This window comes from Vipera ursinii (assembly GCF_947247035.1).
Source record: "Vipera ursinii genome assembly, chromosome: 4".
NCBI classification, from domain to species: Eukaryota; Metazoa; Chordata; class Lepidosauria; order Squamata; family Viperidae; genus Vipera; species Vipera ursinii.
This window is the reverse complement of record NC_139514.1, coordinates 12,410,396-12,428,864: the sequence shown is the minus strand read 5'-3', so window position 1 is coordinate 12,428,864 and position 18,469 is coordinate 12,410,396. Positions and strand designations below refer to the sequence as shown.

Sequence of the window (18,469 nt, the reverse complement as noted above, 5' to 3'; positions counted from 1 at the left end):
CTTAAGTTCTCCAAGAAAGTTCTTATGAGTTCAGTGACAAATTAGGGCCTGGAAGGCCTCATTCTGCATCATGTCTTCCCCACCACATAGCAAATAAATATTTTAGAAACTATTTCTGATGCAGTGCAGAAGTTTGCCATTCAAAACAGTGAACAAAATCATTTCAACTCCAGATAGTCCTTGACTTACGATTGCGATTGAGCCTAAAATTTCTGTTGCTAAGTGAGACAGTTGTTAAGTGACTTTTGCCCCATTCAACGACCTTTCTTGACACAGTTGTTAAGTGAATCACTGCATTTGTTAAGTTAGTAACACAGTTGTTAAGTGAATCTGGCTTCCCATTGACTTTGCTTGGGACACTGCAACTGTCATAAATATGAACCAGTGGCCAAGCATCCGAATTCTGAGCGTAGGGCCAGGGGGTTGCTGCAATGGTTGTAAGGGTGAAAAATGGTCATAAGTTACTTTTTTCAGTACCGTTATAACTTTGAGTGGTCACTAAATGAACTATTGTAAGTGGAGGACTACCAGTAATTCATTTGTGCCTGTTTTATGTATTCTGTTAATCTCCTGGATAGAAAACAAAATACAGGTAGTCCTCAATCTGTGACCACAATTGAGCCCACAATTTCTTTTGTTAAGTGAGATATTTGTTAAGTTTTGCCTCATTTTATGGCTTTTCTTGCCACCGTCGTTAAGCGAATCACTGCAGCTGGTAAGTTTATACCCTGGTTGTTAAGTGAATCTGGCTTCCCCATTGACTTTGTTTGTCAGAAGGTTGCAAAAGGGGATCACAGGACTTTGGGACACGGCAACGGTCATAAATATGAACCAGTTGCCAGGCATCTGAATTTTGGTCACATGTTCATGGGTTGTAAAATGTTCATATGAAAAATGTTCATAAGTCACTTTTTTCCAGTGCTGTTGTAACTATGAACACTCACTAACGAACTGTTGTAAGTTGAGGACTACCTATACACAGAAATAACATAGATTGACTTACCGTCAGCATAAGGGAATCCTTCTGATGACTTATCGAAAGCCACACCGTCGGGCATCATGCTATGGTTCTTGTCTCCTCTATTGAGAAAAGTAACCAAGATGATATCACCAACTTCAGCTTTGATAACTGGACCTTGAAATTAGAGATAAATGAATTAATTGTTAAAAAAAGGATTATTAGTTGAAAGCATCATCTTATCCAGTGGTGGGATTCAGCCGGTTCGCACCACTTTGGCACTTTTGTTGCCCAGGCCCAGAATGGACTTCCGGAAGTGGCATTCAGACAGAGAACTGGTTGTTTACATATTTGAATCCCACCACTGATCTTATCTCTGCATCAGAAATTATCCCTACTTCCTTCATCCTCCACACATTCATCCTTGTGACTCTCACTCCAATCTTTACTAAGAAATCACTTTACAAGCTTCCTTTCTCCATGTAATCAAATTGCACTCTCAGCACTGTGGCTCTCCCTCTCTCCGCTGATGCATGAAACACATTTGGCTAGGCTACAGCTAAAGTACTGTGCCTTGCCCTTTCTGTTATGTATGGGGATAATAAAATATAGCAGCATTATGACCATCAGGTGGCGCTATACCGTAACTGGATTGGCTGGGAAGCGCTCGGCGGGAAAACCTAAATAAGGGATTGGCAGTCAGTGCACCTGGCCAAGTATATATGTGGGTACAGGTAACTCCTTTGTTCACTTCGGTGCTACCAACAATAAAGAGCTGTCATGCTGAGTCCATTGTCCGTTGTCTGACCATGCGGCCAAGAACCCGCTACACAATACTTTCCACCACCCGTGCCATTGCAAACAGAAAACAACATATACCGTAGGAAAGGGAGAAACTATATATGGGGTTATAGATGTAGTTCCTTTGGAACATTTTCTTCCCAAGCACAGCCACGAACAGCAACAATTCTAATTCCATGCCCACCCAAAATATCTGATGTTGTGCAGGCAGTCCTCGACTTATAACCCCAACTGAGACCAACATTTCTGTTGCTAAGCAAAACAATTGTACAGCCAGTTGCACCCCTTTTTATGAACTTTTTGCCATAGTTTTAAGTGAGTTGCAAATCTCTTTTTTCAGTACCATAAGTGGAGCTGAATGGTCACTAAAGAAATGGTTGTAAGTTGAGGACTACCTGTATCCAGTTTAGTTACATGACCCAATTTATGGCTAAATGTCTGTGGAGAGAAGGAGACGAATAAAAGAAGGAGGAGGAGGAGGAGGAGAAAGAAGAGGAGGAGGAAGAGAAGGAGGAGGAGGAGGAGAAGAAGAAGGAAGAGAAGGAGGAGAAAGAAGAGGAGGAGGAAGAGGAAGACGAGGTGAAGGAGAAGGAGGAGGAGGAGGAGGAGGAACAGTTTCTTGGATGAGAAGCAAAATGTCTACTTCCCCAAGGAAATCATTCCAGTTGCCTTTTGAAAAAGCACCTTAGAGACATAACCTAGTTTAGTTTTCATTCATAAAACTGAGATGGAGTCTTCTAGGGTTTAAAGTTCCTCATACAGAGGAAACTATATCTTATGAACACAATGCTATTAGGAAGCCCATATCTGCAGTAAGGTATGGCTAAGTTCTGATGTAGACATTATTTCAGTATCATTGACTAGGGTTTCATCATGGCTTGGCTGGGTTCAGAACTGCTCTTAATACCTGCCGTTATCAGAGTCGTGTGTCTGAATCCAGTGCCATGAAAAAAACCCAAAGTTTCCCCCACCTCATACCAAGTATGCCAAGATGGGCCTCAGATGCAGGTCGAGTCTTTTTTCTGCGAAAGCTACCGTCGGTGTAGGCCACATAGTGGACTTTCCAGTAGCGTCCTCCAATTCGATCATCTCCTTGTCTAAAGTAAGATGCTGAGTCACTGCGAAAACATGAAGTGTGAATGTCGGTTACAAAGCTCCCTGTGGATTTGTAATGCTGGGATATGTAGAAGGGCAACCTGACTCATGTACCTGCATAGGTGACTCATTTAAAGTAGACCAGGTGATAAACTTCAAAGCAGGGACAGAAGTTAGGAAAAAGCAGTTTGCTCATTGTCACTTAATGAATTTCCATTCAAATCAATTTGTGATCTGAATCTGGCACTTCAGCCATTTTATAAGAGCCGTGATGATGCAGTGGTTAGAATGCAGTACTGTAGGCTGACTCTGCTCACTGCCAGGAGTTCGATCCTGGCCAGCTCAAGATTGACTTCCATCCTTCCAAAGTCAGTAAAATAAGGACCCAGACTGATGGGGGCAATATGCTAACTGTGTAAACCGCTTAGAGAGAGCTTTAAAGCACTATGAAGCGGTATATAAGTCTACGTGCCCTTGCTAAGATCTATGTATTATGTTCCCAGAAATATTCATAACCTGGTACACTTGTTCACTGACTCACAAACTGACCAAATAAGCTTTATTCTGGGCTTGCAGGAGATATTAAACCAAAATCATTTGATGCTAAACCTAATCAAATGGCTCACATTATGAAAGTACAGCTTGTGTGTTGCCAACACAATTTATGTGGGACAAACAAGTTAATTTAAAAGTTTTAGACGCTTGCAAAGCAACGTGCAACTTGTCTTAATGAGAAGGGGAAAACACAATAATAAAAGAGGAAGGAAAAGGGTTAGGATTGAATAGATTAACCAATGATGCTGACCTGTCAGTGGCATTTAAAGGTCGTCCAGTGAATGTATTAATACCACCAGGTCCGTAATCCCACAGAATTCTTTCAGCGGCAATGAAATATTTTCTTTTATGACCACTACAGGAAGGAGTGATGTTTTGACCACAAGACTTGATGCTATATAATCCTGACATTCCATCTGCAGTGCAAAAAAGAAACATGAGAAGCATTTAATTGCTTTTGGTCTAATCTAATCCCACAAAAATGTATTTATCCAAGATGCTTATCACAGTCCATTCACATGCTCAGCTGATATCAGTTACACTCCTGGGTCTCTCAAAACCAATTTGTAAATGAACTGTGAACTTTTTTCAAAGAGTGGACATTTGGGTAAACATTTTCAGTCATCCAAAATATATTAAAAATGCAAAATTAGACACATTAAGATGAGTAGAATTTGTCTAATAAAGTATTAACAAGAAGAAATGGATGGAAACTAAACAAGGAGAGAAGCAACCTAGAACTAAGGAGAAATTTCCTGACAGTGAGAACAATTAACCAGTGGAACAACCTGCCTCCAGAAGCTGTGAATGCTACAACACTGGAAGTTTTTAAGAAGAGACTGGACAGCCATTTGTCTGAAATGGTATAGGGTTTCCTGCCTTAGCAGGGGGTTGGACTAGATGACCTCCAAGGTCCCTTCCAACTATTCTATTCTATTCTATTCTATTCTATTCTATTCTATTCTATTCTATTCTATTCTATTCTATTCTATTCTATTCTATTCTATTCTATTCTATTCTATTCTATTCAGCACAAATTTCCAAGTGGCCCCAAAAATTCTATATGGAATGGCCCAAATTCATTTATATGTCTCAGGATTACACGTAGTCCTAGATTTACAACCATTCATTTAGTGACCATTTGAAGTTACTACAGCACTGAAAAAAGTGATTTACAACTGTTTCTCATACTTAGGACCATTGCAGTCATGGGATAAAAATTTGGAAGTTTGGCAACTGGCCTGTCATTATGACGATTGCAGTGTCCCAAGGTCATGAAGTCACCTTTTGCTACCTTTTGATAAGCAAAGTCAATAGGGAAGCCAAATTCACTTAACCACTGTCTTACTAATTTAACAACTGCAGTGATTTAACCTAACAACTGTGGCAAGAAGGATAGTAAAATGGAATGAAAGTCACTTAACAAATTCTTGCTTAGCGACTGTAATTTTGGGCTCAATTATGGTCGCAAGTTGAGGACAACCTTTATTTAGCAATAGAAGGTTAGGGTAGGGTCTAGAACAGTGTTTGTCAACCTTGGAAACTTTAGACACATGGACTTCAACTTCGGAATTCCCCAGTTGAAATAAAATCCACACATCTTAAAGTAGCCGAGAAACCCTGGGTTAGAACTAGGTTAGATTCAGGTCTGCCATGGATTTAGGATCTGCTTACATCCAAATTCTGGCCCAAATCTAACTGAGAAGTCTCCACCCTGCCTTAGAACACAGCACACAACTGCTTGTTGAATTGCTTACCTGACATGTGACGATTGACTTCACAGTTTACAAGCCATTTCCCAATGTTCTGCGCAACCATCCTTGCTGTGACGAAGGTGGCAGGAAAAAGGCTAATGACATCTGTCCTATATCCTCTGTTAATCAGGACATGATCAAAGAAGTGCACAGAGTGAACATCCAACTCACTCCCCATTCCAATCAAGTACCAGGACACCAAATCACCAGCACACATTTCCAATCCCGGGAGGTTTCCGTACATATATCCATTAATTGCTATAAATGTACCACACAAATAAAATCAGCAAAAGTTAGGAGACATGGGAATGCAGCAAAGCATTTTCTTCCCAAAACAAATCTTCAGAATATGCTTATCTAACATTTTGCAACGTTAGATAAATATCTAACGGGAGTACCAATATCCAGCGTGAAACTGATTGCCACTAATGTGGTTTCTCCTGAATTAACTAATCAGAGGCTGAAGGGCCATCTGTCCTGAGTTCTATAGCTTTATTGTATTATTTGCTCAGTAACTGGTACCTGGTTCAACAGCAAAAAACTGCTAGAAGGATCTAGGAGTCCTAGTGGACAATCACTATGAGCAACCATTGTGTTGCAGCTACCAAAAAAGCTAATGCAGTTCCAGGTTGCATTAACAGAGAGAAAGAATCACGCTCATGTGACGTGTTAGTACCACTTTATCATGCTTTGTTAAGACCACACTTGGAATATTGCATCCAGTTTTGATCACCATGATGTGAAAAAGATGTTGAGAACTCTAGAAGGAGTGCAGAGAAGACCAACAAAGATGTTTAAGGGACTGGAGGCTAAAATATGAAGAACAATTGTAGGAATTCGATAAGTCTAGTGAAAAGTCTAGTGAAAAGGACTATGGGTGATATGATAGCATATCTGAGGAGCAGCCACAAAGAAGAGGGAGTCAACCTATTCTCAAAGCACCAGAAGGCAGGACAAGAAACAATGGATGGAAGCTAATCAAGGAGACAACCAACCTAGTGTCAATGCTGCTAACATCGGATGCTCTTGCTTTGACAACAGATGGAAATGTAGCCATCTTTTCTCTTTCGCTTTTAGAGTTAGTTGATGCTGGGAGGGGGGATGTGGATGAGAGTCCAGTTAGTCATAACAATAATAACTCAGCTGTGGGAACCCAAGGTTATTAGGTCCAGAGTTGACAGAAATTTGGCAGGCAGGAGAGATGGGGAGAAAGCCCTTGCTTCAAGTTAATTGGGGAATGTGATTTATGACTGTCAGTTGGAGGAGGGAATTGTGCTTTGCTACTTTGTGCCCAGGGGAGGGGAATTCAGTTTTTGGCTTTAACTACGTAGTGCCAATACTTTGTTTCTCGAATAAAAGATCCTTTAAGTTAAGCAATGCCTCAAAGTTCTTTTGAAGAGTTTCATCTGTCAGAACCATGACACCTAGAAATAAAGAGAAATTTCCTGACAGTTAGACTACTCTGACTGGACAACTTCTAGGGTCCATTTCAACTCCTTTATTCCTTTATTTCTGCACCATCTCATTCTTAGGAGAGTAACAGGGAATTTCAAAGTATTACACTTTCTAGACTAAAATGCTATTCCCACTATTTATTTGTGTTAATTGAAACAAAATTCTAAGGCCCTAAACTTACCCTGCCCATGTATACTGGTTATTGAATTAATGGAACTTTATCTGATAATGTCCCCTTAGTTCTGATAATGTCTGGTCATCTTTCAAGTTGTTTGCTGTGGTCTTCTGGTTTACGACTTGGTCCTTTATGCATTTATGCATTACATTAAACTCCAGCTGGAGGTCTTAATGAAATGAATCTCACCAGCTTAAAATCCACCCTCACCTGGTTTACATAATCTCTCTTTTTCAGGGAGAAAGATCTAAGATCACTGCAGATGGGGACTGTAGCCAAGAAATTAAAAGACGCTTGCTCCTGGGGAGGAAAGCCATGGCAAATCTAGACAGCACACTAAAAAGCAGAGATATCACCCTGTCAACAAAAGTGCGTATAGTCAAGGCTATGGTCTTCCCAGTTGCAATGTATGGCAGTGAACGTTGGACCATAAAAAAGGCTGAGCGCCAAATAATTGAAGCCTTTGAACTATGGTGCTGGAGAAGACTCCTGCAAGTTCCTTGGACTGCAAGGCGTTCAAACTGGTCAGTCCTAGAGGAGATCAACCCTGACTGCTCTTTATTTTTTTTTTTTATTTTTTTTTTATTGAAAAGTTTTATAAAATACAATTTTCCTTTAAAAAAACCCACCTTCCCCCTCCCTCCTCCCCTCCCTACCTCCCCCCTATCTCCCCCCCTCCCCCTCCCCCTCCTCCCTCCCCTACCTCCCCCCCTCCACTTCCCCTCCTCCCCCCTCCCCCCCCCCCCCGACTTCCCAGAGCAAAATACAAGGTATATATCTAAAAGGCAATCATAAACAATCATATACTAACAATTATAAACTCTAAAATCCATCACTCTCTAGCTTGTATATAGTAAACCAATCCTTAATAATACTAAATATATATAAAAAACTAAAATAAAAGAAAACTAGCATCATTCCCATCTATATTCTTCCACAATTCACTATTACCTTAACATATTCTCATTTGCACATTAATAAATAGTTCTTACACAAATTAACCCACATTAACCCACAAAACTTTCTTCCTCTTCCTCTGTAGTAAGTTGTCCATTAATTCCAAATTAAAAAAAAAAAATCTATTACCATACATAGCATCCCAAAACTTTTTTTTTTTTTTTTTAAAAAAAAAAAACACAACTACCACTTAACTATAAATATTTTGTGGAAGTTCCATAGATTTCTACTGATCTTATTTTTTTTCCTTTTTTGAGCGTTTTAAGGCAGCACGCGTCACCCTCTGTTCTCTAAGATCATCCAAAAGAGTTGCAGCTTGAACTCCTCCTGTACCCTTCTCGTCTATCTGTGCATCTTCATCCTCTTGATGTTCTCCTTCTCCAGATCCCTCTGCAGCTTCCAGAAGTGTTGATGGGGTTACTTTCAAGACATTATTATAAAAATCATGCGCTTGCTTCACATTACTCAAACAGTACCTTTTGCCATCATACATGAAGCTCAACCCAGCTGGGATCTCCCATCTGAACCTTATATCTCTTTGCTTGAGCTCTTGCACAAGAAATATAAAATCCTTCCTTCTCTTTAAAATCTTTGGAGGAATTTCTTTTAGAACCAAAACTTGTTGACCAGCAATCACAACTTTGGTATCGTAGGCAGCTTGTATAACTTCATCTCTAATTTCCCTTTTTACAAAATAAACCACCACATCTCTAGGCAACTTTCTCTGTTTAGCAATCCACGAATTCACACGAAACACTTTGTCCATACCTTGTTTTAATTCAGATGCTGGATGGTTCAATACTCCCTCAAAAGCCTCAGAAACCAGCTGCTTTAAATCTTCCTTAATATTCTCTTTTAGGCCTCTAATTCTCACAGCAAACTGCATCTGGTAAAATTGAGCCAAGCTCTGTTCACTGTCGATTTTGTCTTTTAAATCTTCAATTTCCAATACTTTTGCTTCTAATAAAGCATTCTTTTGAATCAAATCTTGCACTTGATCATCCAGCACCTCCACACATTTAGCAACTTTTTGCACTGAGGACAAAATGTCTACCTTCATTTCTCTAAGTTTCTGTTCCATCCTTTCTTCCATTCTCTGCTCCAATTTCTCCAATTTCTCCTCCATCTGTAGAAATTTAACACCCATTGACTCCAAAATTAACTGGGTATGTTTTTCAAGATCCTTCGATGTCAATACATCAGGAGAATGCAACGCCTGCAGCAATGATTGTTGTTGCACCGGAGAATTTCCAGCACTCCGAAAAGTTCTAGGGGGAGGTTTAGCCGCCATCTTTTACTTACAATTGTGACGCACTTTCACTTTAAGTTTTAAGCAAAGTCCATCAAGCTTGAGAGTAAAATAAAATCTTCTTCATCTCTTCATCTTTCCCTCTTGTACTGCTCTGCCTGCTCTTTCCCTTTCATAGTCTCTCCTTCAAGCAGGGATGGTCGCAGACGCCTGGCTCTGCTCCATGAAGTCCGGAGCAGAGACGCTAGCCAGCTGGGAGCAGCCCAGGCTACGGGGGAGTTCAATCCTTCAGCCGCCCAAGCTCCAAGCTCAGGCGGCCCCGGAGAACTCAACCCCCACCTGGGGGCTCACCTCCTCCTCTTCTCCCGAGGAGGGGGCTTCAGATTCGCCCGAACAGCTGATCGGCGCTGTTTCGGGCGAAAAAACACCAGCTAAGCCGCGGGCAGCCCGGGAAGGCTCCCTCCGTCGCCGCGGAGCCACCGGAAGTCCCAACCCTGACTGCTCTTTAGAAGGCCAGATCCTGAAGCTAAAACTCAAATACTTTGGCCACCTAATGAGAAGGAAGGACTCACTGGAAAAGAGCCTAATGCTGGGAAAGATTGAGGGCAATAGAAGAAGGGGACGACAGAGAATGAGGTGGCTGGATGGAGTCACTGAAGCAGTAGGCGTGAGCTTAAATGGACTCCAGAAGATGGTAGAGGACAGGAAGGCCTGGAGGAACGTTGTCCAGGGGGTTGCAATGGGTCGGACACGACTTCGCAGCTAAGAACAACAACTTACCATTTCAAATTTCTTACTTAAGAAAAGCTGCAGCAGCTACGGTAGATCTCACACTCCAAACCAACTATGGCTATAAAACAGCCTCTTACAATGGCATCGGTTATGGCAACAACTTACATAGCATAAAATTGCTGAGCTGAAAATCTTCATCCTCTTTATCGACCGTACTAGGATCTAAGCAAAAAGTGTTTATATTCTCATCCAGGTACCAGCTGAAATTTTCGTCTATATTGCTGAACATCAGGGCAAAGCCTTTGAAGTTGTCTGCCAGTGAAGCTGACGTGTTGTCTAAAACTCCTTTAAAAAGAAATTTTAAAAAACCACAAAACCCCTCTTAAGGACATTTATTTGGAACGTGGTCAAATCTGCAAAATTTCTTACTCTGAAACGAACCCCAAGTTAGAAATAATGTACTGAAGAAACAGCAGTCCAGCCCACACAGATACCAGGCATCCGGGGAACGCCAAAATCATTTTTTAAAGAACTGAATATTGCCCAAATCTTGCATGTTTGCCAGATTTTGTGCACTATTGAAATACAGCAGGATTTCAGGTGACAATACTTTAATTCCAACAACGTGCACTTTGTAATGTGCAAATTCTCCTACACATTCTCCTACAAGAGATTGTTGAATGCTTACCAGGGAATTCTTGGAGAGGGGATACATTTATTTTAATGTCTTGCTCCCTATATCATTTAATTCAATTTTTATATGTGACATTTTTATATGTATATTTACATAATTATCAACGAAGGAGAATATTTGTAGCTCAGGGTTGAAATGAGGAGTCCTTGATGCTCTTGCAGATGTTTCATTACCCTTATTGGGTAATATCATCACTGCTAGTAAGGCGTTGCTGTTTGCTGTCAATGTATACTGTATTCTGGTGTCTTGTCTTAATTAATATTCATATTAATTAAAATCTTTACCTTTCTTACAAACCAGCAAAGGTCCAATTAACCCACTGCTGATATCTTTTGGGGTGTTAATGTGTGAATGGTAAATCCAGGTTAGACATGGTGGATCAGCAGGAGTAGGTGCAAAATCCTCAGTAACTGGCCATGTGTATGTGTAATTGGTCCCAGGGAGAACAAAGTCATCTTCTTTACTCTTTCCACCTGTTCCATCAGGATACAGAGCCCCTGAAACAGATAAGGAAAGAAGACTGTCTGAATCTGTAATATTTTCATTTAACGGTGTAGCAGCACATTTTCTGCTTCCAAAGTTCAAAGGTGCTTATTCTTATTCTTGTGCCATTTAAAAAATAGAATAGAATAGAATAGAATAGAATAGAATAGAATAGAATAGAATAGAATAGAATAGAATAGAATAGAATAGAATAGAATAGAATAGAATAGAATAGTTATGTATGGGGATAATAAAATATAAGCAGCAGTTCGTTGTTACCATCAGGTGGCGCTGTGCTGTAACGGGATTGGCTGGTAAGTGCTCAGTGGGAAAACCCAAACTAGGGATTGGCTGCCAGTGCACCTGGCCAGGTATATAAGGGGGTACAGGTAACCCCTTTGTTCTCTTCCTGCACTACCACCAATAAAGAGCTGCCATGCTGAATCCTTTGTCTGTTGTCTGACCATGCGGCCAAGAACCCACAATAAGAATCGAATTCTTTATTGGCCAAGTGATTGGACACAGAAGGAATTTGCCTCCCATGCATAAGCTCTCAGTGTACATACAAGCAGTAAGTGATAAATCATGATCATAGTCATCATAAAAATACACCATAAATCATAAGATACAACACTTAGCCACAGGACACTAAAATAAGCAATCGACATAAATCATATTAGGATACTAAATAAAACAATATAAATCGTAAGATACAAGCAACAACGTTATAGTCATAAGTAGAGTAGGAGATTGGTAAAAGGAAAGATGAGAGGAATAATGGTAATGCATAATACAGCCTTACTAGATAGTTTGACCATGTTGTAGAAATTAGTTGTTTAGTAGAGTGATGGCATGGGGAGAAAAACTGTCGTTGGGTCTAGTTGTTTTGGTGTGCAATGCCCTATAGCGACATTTTGAGGGTACAAGTTGAAACAGTTTATATCCAGGATGTGAGGGATCTGTAGATATTTTCACTGCCCTCTTTCTGGCTTGTGCAGTATTGTTGTTGTTGTTAGTTGCAAAGTTGTGTCCGACCCATCGTGACCCCATGCACAACATTCCTCCAGGCCTTCCTGTCCTCTACCATCTTCTGGAGTCCATTTAAGCTCACGCCTACTGCTTCAGTGACTCCATCCAGCCACCTCATTCTCTGTCGTCCCCTTCATCTATTGCCCTCAATCTTTCCCAGCATTAGGCTCTTTTCCAGTGAGTCCTTCCTTCTCATTAGGTGGCCAAAGTATTTGAGTTTTAGCTTCAGGATCTGGCCTTCTAAAGAGCAGTCAGGGTTGATCTCCTCTAGGACTGACCAGTTTGAACGCCTTGCAGTCCAAGGGACTCACAGGAGTCTTCTCCAGCACCATAGTTCAAAGGCCTCAATTCTTTGGCATTCAGCCTTTCTTATGGTCCAACTTTCACAGCCATACATTGCAACTAGGAAGACCATAGCCTTGACTATACATACTTTTGTGACAGGTCCTCAATGGGAAAAGCTGAAAAAAACCTTCTTGAAATACAGGTAGTCCTTGTTTATCGATGGTAATGGGACCAGAATGCGGTTGCTAAGTAATGTGGTTATAAAATACAATGTCATGTGATTGCATCAACTTACAGTAGTAGTTCCAACAGTAAGAGTTGCTATTGTTAGGCGAATCCTGCGCAGTCTGTGTCCTGCAGCTATGGGATTGCCATTTGTGACCTCCTGCTGGCTTTCCCACTGACTTTGCTTGCCAGAAGCTGGCAGTGCAAGTCACAAATGGTTATCACATGATCATGGGACATTGTAACATCCTTAATTTTGAGCTGGTTGCTGAATGATAGCCTTTTTTTTAATGAACTCCTTGGAATTACCTGGGTAATTGTGAGAATCAGTGCACTGGACTGATCCAGAATATGGCTCAATACATCAAGGGATATTTTTATATATCTCAGCAGACTAACTGAGGTTTGAAGGACCAGGCCATTTCAATCTAGTTCCAGCACATTATTCCAGAGTCACACTAGCAGTATTATTGGAGAGTAAGATCACCACAGACGGGGACTACAGCCAAGAAATTAAAAGACGCTTGCTCCTGGGGAGGAAAGCCATGACAAATCTAGACAGCACACTAAAAAGCAGAGACATCACCCTGCCAACAAAAGTGCTTATAATCAAGGCTATGGTCTTCCCAGTTGCAATATATCACTGTGAAAGTTGGACCATAGGAAAGGCTGAGCACCAAAGAATTGAGGCCTTTGAACTGTGGTGCTGGAGAAGACTCCTGTGAGTCCCTTGGACTGCAAGGCAATCAAAACAGTCAGTCCTAGAGGAGATCAACCCTGACTGCTCTTTAGAAGGCCAGATCCTGAAGTTGAAACTCAAATACTATGGCCACCTAATGAGAAGGAAGGACTCACTGGAGAAGAGCCTGATGCTGGGAAAGGTTGAGGGCAAGAGAAGAAGGGGACGACAGAGAATGAGGTGGCTGGATGGAGTCACTGAAGCACTAGGCGTGAGCTTAAATGGACTCCAGAAGATGGTAGAGGACAGGAAGGCCTGGAGGAACGTTGTCCATGGGGTCGCAATGGGTCTTACACGACTTTGCAACTAACAACAACTTCTGCAACAGAAAGGAAGAAAAGAATTTAGTTGTTTTACCTTCTGAGTCCTTCTTGTAGAAGATGCCATGCGGATGTACAGAATATGGCCGGGAAGCAAAGTTTTTAAAATGAATCACAAAGGTGTCCCTTACTTCAGCCTTCAGCACCGGACCAAGAACACCCAGCCAAGATGGTTTGGCAATCTCGTGAGAGTAGGAATCATCGGTGAACTGTCTGAAAATTGCCTTCTTGTAAACTTGTCCAATCCTGTTAGGTCCTCTTCTCATAGTCTTATTTGCCTCCCTACAATGAAAAGTGGCAAAACCCATTTCCAGCCGAGGTTCCCATCACGGTAGAAGATTAAAGTTCAAAATACAGGTAGCTCTTAACTTACAAGAGTTCATTTAGTGATTGTTCAAAGTTAGAATGGCGCAGAAAAAAGTGACTTATGATCTTTTTTTTTTCCATACTTACAATTGTTGCAGCATCCCCATGGGCAGGTGACCAAAATTCAGATGCTGGGCAACTGACTCATATTTATGACGGTTTCAGAGTCCTGGGATCAAGTGATCATCTTTTGCGACCTTCTGAGAAGCAAAGTCAGTGGGGAAGCCAGATTCACCTAACATCCACGTTACTAATTTAACAAGTGCGGTGATTTATTTTAACAACCGTGGAAAGAAAGTTCGTAAAATGGGGAAAAAGTCACTTAATAACTTCACGCTTAGCAACAGAAATTTGGGGCTCAATTGTGGCTGTAAGTTGAGGACTACCGGTACCGTATCACTTCCATTTTCCAGAATATGGGGATATATTTTTTTTTAAAAAAAGATTAAATGTGTATATTAATTTAAGCTTGATACAAAACAAAATCTAGGAATCTGAAATTCAGGTATTACAGATACCCTAATAAACAAACCAGCAAAGAGAGAGAAGCAATATGTCATTTAATATAAATATGACAGAAGTGTAGGATGGGACGAGTGTTTCCAGATAAATATTTGTTCACAAATGGCGAGAAGAATAGAGAGCATGATGGCAAGTACCCAACAGTGCTTTCATTTGAATGACCCGGGGTTCAGTTAACAGATGTGGAGCTGTGATGAATGATAACCAGTGAGAAATAGAAGATAAGTAGAACCTTGTACTCATAAATTTAAGACACAAATGAGTTATATCTTGAATATGGATTTCCAGCTCCATTTTTCTTCTGCCATGAGGTAATTTCTCATCTACTTGCATAAAGGTAAAGGTTTCCCTTGCCCAGTTGTGTCCGCCTCTAGGGGGCGTTGCTCATCTCTCTTTCTTAGCCGAGGGAGCCTGTGTTGTTCGTGGTCATGTGACAGGGTGACTATATGCTGAGGAGCACGGAACGTTGTTACCTTCCCACCAAAGTGGTACCTATTTATCTACTTACATTTGCATGCTTTCGAACTGCTAGGTTGGCAGGAACAGGAGCTCACCCTGTCGTATAGTACTAGGGACTCAAACTGCCAACCTTTTGGCCAACAAGCCCAGAACTTAATTGCTTGACCACCACACCCCCTTACATATACCTACATACATATAAGTTCATAAATTTGACGTTGGCAAACACTCAACTTGAAATTTGGGAGGATCTAACCCTATTGACCTTCTATAACAGGGGTCCCCAACCTCCGGTCCATAGACCGGCACTGGGCTGTGGCATGCCAACAACCGGGCTGTGCAAACAAGCAAAGCCCCCTCCACGGGATGCAGGCAGCGTGTGAAACCACACCCCCTAGGTCTGCAGGAAAAACTTCTCTCCATGGAACCGGTCCCTGGTGCCCAAAAGGTTGGGGGCCGCTGTCCTAGAAGTCTACAACATTTTCCTCAGGCATTAGTGCTTGGATATAAGGAATGACTGATATACATGTGTTTGTTTTGAAACTCTGGATACTTTTTTCTCTGTTTGAATTGTTTTAATTCTGTTTGGGTATGGGATTCGTGTATAACTTTATTTTTTGCAAAATCTCTGCCACCAAGAGTTATGTATTTAAGATATATATTTTCTAAATAAAGAAACAAACTTTAAATGTCCATTAAATGTAAACTTGTCAATGCTAAACTAAAGGTATTGAAAAAAAGTTAATAAAAAGACAAAACAGAATTATTATTTAAAAAAAGACACAAATAAATCAAAGTACATGATTAAACAAACAATATCAATCAAGCAGAATAGAGCTGGAAGGGACCTTGGAGGTCTTCTAGTCCAGCCCCCTGCTCAAGCAGGAGAACCTACACCATTTCAGACAAGTGAATGTCCAGTCTTTTCTTAAAAACCTCCAGTGGTGAAGCACCCACAACTTCTGAAGGCAAGGTGTTCCACTGGTTAATTGTTCTCACTGTAGGGAAGTTACTCTTAATGCCAGGTTGCTTCTCTCCTTCATTAATATATATACTACTTGATAAGATAGAAAAATGTGGCTTAGGTAGCATCACCACCAGATGGATTTGTAGCTGGCTGACTGGTCGTACTCAGCATGAGGTCCTCAATGGAACCATATCTACATGGAGGGAAGTGTGTAGTGGGGTGCCCCAGGGCTCTGTTCTGGGCCCAGTGCTCTTCAACATCTTCATCAATGATTTGGACGAGGGGATAGATGGGGAACTCATCAAATTTGCAGATGACACCAAGCTGGCAGGAATAGCCAACACTCAGGAATATAGGTTTAAGATACAGAAGGATCTTGACAGACCTGAACATTGGGCGCTATCTAACAAACTGTGGCAAGTTCTTAAAGAGATGGGAGTACCAGACCATCTTATTTGTCTCTTGAGAAACCTATATGTGGGCCAAGAAGCAACTGTGAGAACTGGACATGGAATCACTGATTGGTTCAAAATTGGGAAAGGAGTCCGTCAAGGCTGTATACTCTCGCCCTGCCTATTTAACTTATATGCAGAGCACATCATGAGAAAGGCAGGGTTAGATGAATCAAAAGTTGGAATTAAGATTGCCGGAAGAAATATCAACAAACTAAGATATGCAGATGATACCACTCTAATGGCAGAAAGTGAAGAAGAACTAAAGAGCCTCTTGATGCGGGTGAAGAAGGAGAGTGAAAAACTTGGGTTGAAACTTAACATTAAGAAAACCAAGATCATGGCATCTGGCCCTCTCAATTCCTGGCAAATAGATGTGGAGGAAATGGAGGTAGTGATAGATTTTATTTTCCTGGGCTCCAAGATCACTGCAGATGGAGGTTGTAGCCAAGAAATTAAAAGATGCTTGCTCCTGGGGAGGAAAGCCATGGCAAATCTAGACAGCACACTAAAAAGCAGAGACATCACCCTGTCAACAAAAGTGCGTATAGTCAAGGCTATGGTCTTTCCAGTTGCAATGTATGGCAGTGAAACTTGGACCATAAAAAAGGCTGAGTGCCAAAGAATTGAGGCTTTTGAACTATGGTGACGGAGAAGACTCCTGCGAGTCCCTTGGACTGCAAAGTGATCAAACCGGTCAATCCTAGAGGAGATCCACCCTGACTGCTCTTTAGAAGGCCAGATCCTGAAGCTAAAACTCAAATACTTTGGCCCCCTAATGAGAAGAAAAGACTCACTGGAGAAGAGCCTAATGCTGGGAAAGATTGAGGGCAAGAGAAGAAGGGGACGACAGAGAATGAGGTGGCTGGATGGAGCCACTGAAGCAGTAGGTGTGAGTTTAAATGGACTCCAGAAGATGGTAGAGGACAGGAAGGCCTGGAGGAACGTTGTCCATAGGGTCGCGATGGATCGGACACGACTTCGCAGCTAACAACAACAAATACATAAATAAATAAATATTTGCAACTTGTGTGACATGGATCTGCCCTGAAATACATTATCATGTTTCACAATTTTTTTCACCCCCTTCCCCCCAAAAACCAACAACAACAACAAAAAACACAATCTCAAGATGAATATTAAGGCTGCTGTTAAAAATTGCCTGGATTTGCTTTTGAAATGATAGAAAGCCAGCAACATGTAAGCCACTAAGCCAGCAAGCTGCATCGGGGTGGGGGTGGGGTGGCATACACAATTTATCCAATGGGATGAAATAACTTTAAAAAAACCTTTGCCATTGCAACAAGGAATTCTGATCTTACTTGTCTTCTGTGAGCTTTTGTCCCGTGATCTGATTCTTCCCCGTGGGTGCATAATCCCAATATTCTTCCACAGCTCCAATGTAATAGATTCTGGTGGTTGCTTGGATTAAGATTAAAAACGGCAGGATTATACAGATTAAAAGGCAAGCGAGCAGTTTTACAGAAGGCATGGGTGTGCAAGGGTGTGCTGTTCGAGCCAGGAGTTAGCAAAAGCGCCTCAACCTCTCCTGCTTATAAAAATCCCAGCTAATTAAGCAGGGAGAAAAGTGACGCCCCTCCCATGCTTAATTTGAGGAAGGGCAGAGCAGAAAACATGAGCGAACAGAGGGAAGCCTGATACCACATGGGCTTGCTCTGATGATGGGCTTCTTGCCAAGCAAAGTTATAAATGTAAACATTCTTTGTATTATCCTTATGAATCTCTTTCCATTTTTTCCCCTTTTTTCAGTTTTCTCTTTACTTTTCCCAAGCAAATGTGGTCCCTCTACCTGTAAGTTTGATTATGAACTGTCTTTTTCTGTTTCATAAGCAGCAGCAACTTAATCATTGTAAACAGATGCAAACAATCATTTCTGGGTGAACATTTTCTGGCATCCCAAATAAAAAACCCCCGCAAAATTAGACACTCATTAAATTTAATTTAATTTAATTTAATAATTTAATTTGTATACCGCCCTTCTCCCGAAGGACTCAGGGCGGTGAACAGGGCAATACATAATAAAAAAACAAGATACAAAAATTAAAAAGTAATTAAATAACAATGCCCGTAATAAATTAATACATATTGAAGTTAAAACCGATTACAAAACCCAACCCCAACCCATCAGACCAGGCCAGCTTGTTCAAAAAGAGAGGTTTTGAGATCGCGCCGGAAG

At 41.1% G+C, this 18,469-nt stretch overlaps 1 protein-coding gene across 1 annotated transcript in view; it reads right to left on the bottom strand.

The window, feature by feature from the left end:
• HEPHL1 (hephaestin like 1) overlaps window positions 1–17,764 on the bottom strand; it is a gene marked incomplete at its 5' end in the record, with an annotated part of 35,023 nt that extends 17,259 nt beyond the window's left edge. Inside the window, 8 exons of the mRNA XM_083363088.1 lie at window positions 1,004–1,135; window positions 2,738–2,877; window positions 3,660–3,825; window positions 5,167–5,421; window positions 9,897–10,076; window positions 10,710–10,922; window positions 13,544–13,788; window positions 17,595–17,764. Of these exons, the coding sequence (XP_083219214.1) occupies window positions 1,004–1,135; window positions 2,738–2,877; window positions 3,660–3,825; window positions 5,167–5,421; window positions 9,897–10,076; window positions 10,710–10,922; window positions 13,544–13,788; window positions 17,595–17,764 (1,501 nt within the window). The remainder of the gene's footprint in view (window positions 1–1,003; window positions 1,136–2,737; window positions 2,878–3,659; window positions 3,826–5,166; window positions 5,422–9,896; window positions 10,077–10,709; window positions 10,923–13,543; window positions 13,789–17,594) is intronic.
• Between the last annotated feature and the right edge of the window lie 705 nt (window positions 17,765–18,469).